The 8,248-nt window shown below is 33.7% G+C and overlaps 2 protein-coding genes across 6 annotated transcripts; both read left to right on the top strand.

The window, feature by feature from the left end:
• The first annotated feature begins 580 nt into the window (after nt 1-580).
• LOC119637748 (poly(ADP-ribose) glycohydrolase) lies at nt 581-2,984 on the top strand. 3 transcript variants are annotated; one of them, XM_038033983.1, is made up of 3 exons: nt 581-816; nt 871-2,441; nt 2,507-2,984. In XM_038033983.1, the coding sequence occupies exons 1-3, from the start codon at nt 606-608 to the stop codon at nt 2,858-2,860; spliced, it is 2,136 nt and encodes a 711-aa protein (XP_037889911.1). In that variant the 5' UTR covers nt 581-605; the 3' UTR covers nt 2,861-2,984. The 3 variants fall into 3 exon arrangements, with proteins under 3 accessions (XP_037889911.1, XP_037889920.1, XP_037889928.1); XM_038033992.1 differs by having other exon boundaries at nt 874-2,441; nt 2,507-2,983; XM_038034000.1 differs by having other exon boundaries at nt 582-816; nt 2,512-2,677.
• Nucleotides 2,985-3,951: 967 nt separating this feature from the next.
• LOC119637760 (serine/threonine-protein kinase atg1-like) lies at nt 3,952-7,868 on the top strand. 3 transcript variants are annotated; one of them, XM_038034026.1, is made up of 5 exons: nt 4,050-4,770; nt 4,864-5,236; nt 6,083-6,548; nt 6,606-6,765; nt 6,834-7,868. In XM_038034026.1, exons 3-5 carry the CDS (start codon nt 6,338-6,340, stop codon nt 7,489-7,491), a joined length of 1,029 nt encoding a protein of 342 aa, XP_037889954.1. In that variant the 5' UTR covers nt 4,050-4,770; nt 4,864-5,236; nt 6,083-6,337; the 3' UTR covers nt 7,492-7,868. The 3 variants fall into 3 exon arrangements, with proteins under 3 accessions (XP_037889962.1, XP_037889954.1, XP_037889945.1); XM_038034034.1 differs by lacking the exons at nt 4,050-4,770; nt 4,864-5,236 and adding an exon at nt 3,952-4,029; XM_038034017.1 differs by having other exon boundaries at nt 4,050-5,236; nt 6,149-6,548.
• The last annotated feature ends 380 nt before the right edge of the window (nt 7,869-8,248 follow it).

Below are 8,248 nucleotides of genomic sequence, written 5' to 3' on the forward strand. Positions count from 1 at the left end.
ACAAAATCTACAAGAATCTATACAGATGTAGAAATAAATAATTTTTAACTTACGTCTTTTCTTTAATTTCTATTATTTAAATGTTTTTTTTTTTTTTTTTTTTTTTGAATAGGAATCAAGTACACTTTCGTTTAACTCAGTAATGTTAAAATTATCGGAAATTTGCGGAGCAATACATGCTTTATAAGCTCTTTTTTTTTCTTGTAGCTTGAACGTTAAAATAAATCCATCCCACGTTCTCCATCCACTAGTTCTAGTCTAATCTCGATTTGCGGGATGGGATTATTGATATTTATTTTTTAAATATATAGAAAACCAAATAACAAACCGCATTGTATATTTCCTTGCAATTTGGTCAATCCATTGCAGCAAGATTACGTATAGCTTACCAAATGTGTATGTGTGTGTTACAATTCCCGGCTAACAATAATAATAAAAATTTATATCTATAACACGTTCCATTCAAAATGCAAACTAATGCATGAATCTGAGGAAAATTTCCTCTTTTCACCCATTCAGATAAAATGACCGGTTCGTTTCAAATGTTTGCTTAACATAATTGTTAACTACACGTATCGAAGTTGCCAAATGTTTTGGCATTTTTAATGAGCGACTATTGTGTTTTTTGTACAAGTCGCTCGCATTCCATCAATCAATTTTTCTATTTTTCTATTAAAAACAACAAAATTTTACTAAAATTCCAGAAAATTTTATTGGAATCTGCATTCAATTGCAGAAAGATAACAGTGGCCACCATCAAGTGCGGCAGAATGAGTGGTGATGGCGAGGAGTCACAAAGTGATATGAATAAAGAAGGTAAAACCATTTCGACGATATATAAAAATTAAAATAATTTCGTAATATTTAAAGCAGATAGTGAAGCGGGGGGACCTAATTGGCGTGGTTGCAGTATAGACGAAATTTACCGGAATCTTAGTCCATTTGAATTAGATCATGTGGCGCCGGTAAAACCGTCAGAAAATCACACCGTTCTTTATCATTATCCAATTAAGGAAGATGATAATGCAGCACCTAAACCGTTAAAGGGTCATCCAAAATGGGACGCCCATCATGTGCGATTACCCTGTTCAGAGAAAAGTCAATATCCGGTTGTAGCAGATGACGGTTCGTCAAGCATTGAAAATCGCTGGGAAATGATAGAAAAAGCTTTATTACGACCTATCAACACAAGCCAAGAATTGCAGACAGCCATATTGTCCTATAATACTAAATATAAAGACCAATGGGAGTTTCGCGCTTTGCATAAACTTTTCGGCGAAGAATTAGATGAAACCGAAGCTGAGGCATTTTTTGAAGAATTGTTACCGCGTATTATTCGGTTAGCATTGCGACTACCGGAACTGGTCCAAGCACCCATACCCTTATTAAAGCAAGGTAAATGTCAAGCTTTAACTCTATCCCAGGAGCAAGTCTCCTGCCTCTTGGCCAATGCTTTTCTTTGTACATTTCCGCGACGTAATACAATGAAAAAGAAGTCCGAATACAGTACATTTCCCGATATCAATTTTAATCGACTGTTTCAATCAACGGAGGCTAGAGTTATGGAAAAGATCAAATGCATCTGCCATTATTTTCGACGGGTTTGCCCTAAAGAGCAAGATCGCTCGAATGTACCAACGGGTTGCGTAACATTCGAACGCCGCTTCATGCATCATAGTGAAATGCCAAACTGGTCAGAATGTTTAATACCTTTGGGAGTAACGCCGTTGCACATCACCAGCGACGGTACAATTGAGGATCAAGGCTTTGGCTTACTACAAGTCGATTTCGCTAATAAATATCTGGGCGGTGGTGTTTTGAGCACCGGTTGTGTGCAAGAGGAAATACGATTTGTTATATGTCCGGAGCTTTTGATTTCTAAACTGTTTACAGAAGTCTTACGGCCAACAGAAGCTTTAGTAATGGTGGGATGTGAACGATACAGCAACTATACTGGTTATGCCCGCTCATTTCTTTGGGATAGTAATCATCAAGATTGTACACCGCGAGACAATTCGCGGCGACGTATGACGCACATTGTAGCCATAGATGCTTTGGCCTTTATGGAATCCAATCATCAGTATCGGGAGGAGTTAATGCTAAGAGAACTGAATAAGGCTTATGTTGGTTTCTTTCATTCGCTTAGTACACCTGCTCCCGGAGTAGCATCTGGCAATTGGGGCTGTGGTGCATTTGGAGGAGAGGCCACTCTTAAAGCATTGCTGCAGCTGATGGTCTGCACTGTTACTTCTAGGCCATTGGTATACTTTACATTTGGCAATATCGAGTTACGCGATCAAGTACATAAAATGCATACATACTTCATTGAAAATAACGTACTTGTTAAAGATCTATGGAATGTTTTAAGAAAGTTTTATGGTCACCAATTGGAAACCAAAGAACTGTACAGGTACCTTTATACGGAACTCAACCGCCTAAAGGTATAAATGAAAAAAACAAAATTTAACTGGATTATGCTAAGATGTATTTTGTCACTTAACTTTAGCACAGCCTGCCGGATGTTTCGGCTACAACTTCAACGAGGAGGGAGTTGGAACACCGTCAGAACACTTATCTTCATAACGGTGCTAGTCTAACAAGTGATAGCGAGACTGAGGCAGTATTAATAGCTGCTGCCAATAAAGTAAGCGAACAGTTAGCAACAAAAACTGAAAGGGTCAAAAGCAATGATAAAGATGATGAAAACGATTACAATAGTCGCGCTGGCGCAGGACCGCTTGCAAAACCAAAATTTAAACAACGTACTTTGCTAGAAATGTTAGATAAAGCTTACACTCAAAATGGTCCCGTAACAAAAAAGCCTTGCACCACTAGCCGTTTAGAGATGAATATTAATTGAGAAAGCCCTAGAAAGCAAAATTCTTTGCTCAATAAGTGAAAAAAGAGTTAGTAAAGGTCCATACTAGGTTATGTATTGTCTCAAAAACAAAATATATATATATATATATATATATATATATTTATATATACATATATATGTTCTCTTTTATCTTATTACAGAATAAAGCATCACAACATTTCTAAGAAAATTCTAAACTTTTCTCAAGTTCCTTTAGTTAAGCTCATGCATTGGCAGCTGCATAATTAATACATTCTTGATCTAATAGGGTTACTGATACGATATGTTCGCGAAGAGGCGAACGAATAGTAATAAGACTATGCGTCTTTCAACGAAATTCTGAGATCTACCATTTAAGAAATATATATAAAAGTCAGAGATTTTTTTTTTTTTTTTATGGATAGGAGTTCTTCGCACTAATAAGGCCTAATTTGACAAAAGAGCATATACAGCTAGTTAATAACATGCACACTCTAAAATTCAATTTAATGTCCGCCTTAGCCTGCGAATTTATGAGGTTGCTTAAAAAATTCCATTCCTCGTTCAACGAATACTTTCAATTCCTTATCCGCGGACCCTCAAGCGATTTTCAGATTTTATTGACTGGCATCACTTGTATGCTATATGATGTGTTCGATATTTGTCAAGATTTCACTTTTTACTTCACTTTTTCCCAAAAAAAAAAATTAAAAAAAATATGAGTCTGTTCAGTCAACTTGAAGTCGCGCAATGAATAAAATAAAATGTATATCTTGAGTAGTCTACGAAACGCATTACGGATTATTATAAACACTTACTCTGGTCATGCTCTCTGATAGTGGATTTTGTGCAATTTATTTGTGAATTTAATATATTAAATGTGAAATGAAAGTTTTTTTCAAATTTTTTTAAAATATATTTTTTAACTTTCATTGCCTTAACTATTCTAATAACTGACATAGTATTTTTCGTTGATAATGTGAACGGATAAAAAAAAAAAGAACAAAAATATCTTCTCGAAGTTATGCATTTCCAATTTTAGCGCGTTCAGGAATATGTCTTTGTTTTGTTTGCCACCTGGCAAAGTTTGCAATATGGTGGTGGAACTTTTGGCGACTTCGAAATTGAATTACTTCCCGTTTCGCTAGATACGGGGAAATGATTCCAGTGAGGACAGGGCATTTGCTTGGGTATAGTAATAGGAAAAGGCATCTTGTTGAAAAATACGTTCTTTTGTCTTTTTAAATAAATTAATTTTAAAAATTTGGTGGGGTCGTGGTTAATGTGGTTGTCTCTTTTTTTAAAGCCGCAAACTTACTAAATATACACTTAGTCATACATTGCTTTATAAATAAGTTATTACTTATAATTATGGAGGCGTGTTAAGTTTCATATGTTAGTAGAAAATTGAAATTTGCTACGTTTACCGCAGATCAGGATTGAAAATGAATGAAAAGTGCCCACTATTACTCAAAACCTGAAACAATAAAATGGAAAGTACAAAATTAAAAATATTGATATATACTGATCTAAAATTTATTTACATAATAATTTGTAATATGTAAATTTAGATTAAATCAGCCCATAATCATAGACTATTTTCATATATGTACATATGTACATATATTTTTTTATTTTTATTTTTTTTTTTGATTACTGAAACAACACCAAAAATTTCGCATCAAACATCTGGTACACATTTTTGACTTGTGTAGAATCCCAAACTGGTTTACTCTTGCCTTCTTATCTCTTCGCGCAAAAAATTGAAGCAAAAAGCTAAACCCTGGCATATAAATCCTTAGTTTACGGTCATACAGTCACGGCCTCGACAAGAGATATTTGCTGCAGAAATATTTTCAATATGATCAAAAAGTTAAAGTAAAAATGCCGCACTGTCACGATCACAAAAAAGTACCTCCTAATGTATATGTGTAAGTGCGAAATGATGAGTATCAAGAATTCGTCCTAAGATGAATAAAAATTCCTTACGTTGCACAACTACTTTTTGCATACGATACTTGAAGAGCACTTCGAGTTCGTTGCACTACATGTTTTAGATTGTGTATATATGCGTACACACTAATCGCTTATCTCCAATTAAAAACAAGTAAAAAAGTTGTAAGACTTTGGAAGCTTATATGCCAAGCATATGGAGGGAAAACGCGTATGCTCTTTATTTTTAATAAATGATCTACAAAGGGATTAATCTTACATTAAATGTCATCGATTGAGACTTGAAGATTTTATATATATGTAAATGCCATTTTAATGCATTTCGAAATTAGATATCGCTACTTTTAAAACCCGAGCACTGAAGGAGGTCGAGAATTTAAGATGGCGTCGTAACTAAAAATTTTGTAAACTTAAATATGTAGCTTATCTTTGAACTCCAGTCTGGTGAGTGTTGCATAGGTCTCTAAATATTTTTATTTATTTATTTATCCATTTTGTTTATTTATACATGAAATTCAAATGGCATAAACCAACAACCGAATTAGATTGACTGTCAAAAATAAATCTTATACTATTTACTTATATATACCTTAACTGAGTTCTATGAAAATAAACTTTCGAGAAAAACGATTAGGAACATTGAAGCTTAATCCGGCTAATAGCGCCGGCGAGTCAATGGTCTTATTTACTTTAACGGGAATAAGGCTAGTAAAAGCAAAATATATTTTTAGGAGTAAGCAGAGAGAGCAGCAGATCTTAACTCGAATTCCTCAGGAAAAGAGACCATACAACTGAGGCGTATTCAAGCATTGGTCTCACCAAGCTAATTTTAAAGTTATTATTATATTTATATATTATATTAACCAAATCGTTTTTTAAAGAGTGAGAAGTGGTAGTTTCCAAATTATGGAACAATTATCGCAGAAAAATATATCTAATATAATATATGTATCTATATCTGCATATATCTCATCAATCTTCTTTATCATTAATCAATAAACAAACTTGCTTGCAAACTTTTTATAAGTTTGTTGTTTACATTTACGTTGATTTCTTCATTGCTGGTTGTAAAACTATGTTTTTCTTTACATTTTTCCTGTGGAACAATATGGAATTTGCAAATCATATGGTTTTGTATGCATGGTAACAAATGAAGCAAAAAAAGAGAAAGAAGAAATAATAAAAACGACTTTTATCAAATTTAAAAATTATTCATCTAATTTTATATTTCATGTTATATTACATTAATTCATTTTATTCACCTCTATTTTATTTTATTAATTTTTTTAGTTTATTGTGTTTCTTTTACTTTGTTGTCCATATGTTTAATTTGTATTCCCCAACCTGAAAACAAAGCGCGGCTTGATTGTCCTTTTGCTAAGGCATTGACAGCCCATCTGGCATCGTCGTGGATGGTGACATGACTCGTTACCGCTTTCATGCAAAAGCGGAAAAATAATCGTTAAATAAAAAAGAGGAATAAATAATTGGCTGTTCTGTTCTGTTGCTCGCATTTAGAATTTTTGATTAAAATAAAATAGAAAAATGCATAATACCACCCAAAGACCATCGGCAAATATAAACATCGTAAACTCTCTTGACTTAATCAATGCGGTCCGTAAACATGAAATCCTGTACAACCGAGCAGCAAACGGATACACCAATATCAAACTAAGAGAACATGGATGGGAAAAGGTTGCTCTGGAGTTGTTTCCACACTACATAAATTGTAGTGATTATCTACGAGACCAAATACGTGAGTTATAAATTCAACACCACTTACCATTCAGCAATGTATTTAGAGATTTTGCAGGTATGTGCGTCCGACAGCGTTGGAAAAAACTTCGAGATGATGTTACTTGCAAAATACGAAATATAAAAAGTGTAGAAAATTATACGCGAAAAAAAGAGGGCACTCTCTTGGCACAGCTTGAATTTTTAATACCTTTCATCAATTCGCCGAGTTGTACGAGGTGCGTTTGCATTGTGCATTAACATTGAATAGTTTCATTTCTAAATACAACAATTCTAATATTCTTAGATTGGCCCAAGAATTAGGCTTGCAAAAAAATACTTCCAATCCCAATGTACTCCTAGATGATGATGATGAAAATGAATTTGAAAACTGCATCGATTTAACATCCGATGATAATCATTTTGATAATAACCTTAGCATAACGGAGGCCACTCAGAGAATAGATTTCGAAGTTGATAATACCCATTTAAATGAAGTGACGTCTTCAGCGCCTGAATATCAAAATGAAATGCAGCAAACCGACGAAAATGATTCGAATATTCCAGAAGAATGTGAATTTCTTAGTTCTAGCCCGCGTAGTTGTAAGGTCACTGATGAAAATTTAGAGCCCTATAATGAGGGTAACGATGATAATGAAACTAATAATCCTGATAATGAAAATAGCAGCAATTCTCGAAAACGTTCGAACTTTGAAAACGATAATACTGGCAATTATGACACCGATGTACAAAGTCAAATATTAACATATTTAAGTAATATCGAAAAACGACAACGTTTGGAGTCACAAAACGATTATTACAATCAAGACGAAGATCGAATGTTTCTATTATCTTTAGTTTCTGATCTAAAAAGAGTGCCAGCAGCCTCCAAAATGCTTGTCAAAGCTGAAATAACAGCGTCTATAGCACGAGCGGTAGACCAACAAAAAAACGTATTTTCATAAAAATTTTTCAAAACCATAAAATTGTTAATTCCAAAAACAAGAAGCATGTACGTGCATGTACGTAGGACAGAGGGAAAGTATTTTGTTTTGGGGCAGAAAATAAATGGCTGCAATTTCAACCAGGTTTCTAAAAATCCCAACGATTTTTCTATGCTTGTGGAAGTAACATTAATTTGATTACGTTTATTCGTCCATTTGATTCGCGTGGGTCTACGGGAATAAATAAAAATATTCTATTTAGAAAATATTTGACAAATCTGATCTTGTGCAAGCGATATTTTCCACAATATATATATGAAAGCGTACGTAACTCGTAAGAAGTAAAGATTATTAAATTGTTGTTAAAACACCATTACATTTATTTAAAAAAAAAAAAAAAATGAAAATAGCAATAAATATTTCATATAATAATAATTTTAAAATTAGTGAAACTATGTAGAATCGATTTTGAATATTAATGTATTTCTACATGACAAACAATCTATATTTTTCTTGTACAAATTTTTACCGTATGCTTTAATTACTTCTTATATGAAAAATCGTAACACCCGCCGGAAGGCAATGCGCCTAAATTAGTTGAAGACAAACTGGTATGCTGTGTATGTTGATTTTCTGTCACAATTGCGACGATGAAGATTTTGAAGATTTTGAGATAGACGAATTGAAATGTGGTCGTATCAGTTTGTGTGACGATGGGTGATGTGGGGAAGGCTGAACGCTGACAACACCGCTTAAGTTCACCGGATGGTTATCAAAG

This window comes from Glossina fuscipes, unplaced genomic scaffold (genome assembly GCF_014805625.2).
Source record: "Glossina fuscipes isolate IAEA_lab_2018 unplaced genomic scaffold, Yale_Gfus_2 0, whole genome shotgun sequence".
In the NCBI taxonomy this organism is placed as follows: Eukaryota; Metazoa; Arthropoda; class Insecta; order Diptera; family Glossinidae; genus Glossina; species Glossina fuscipes.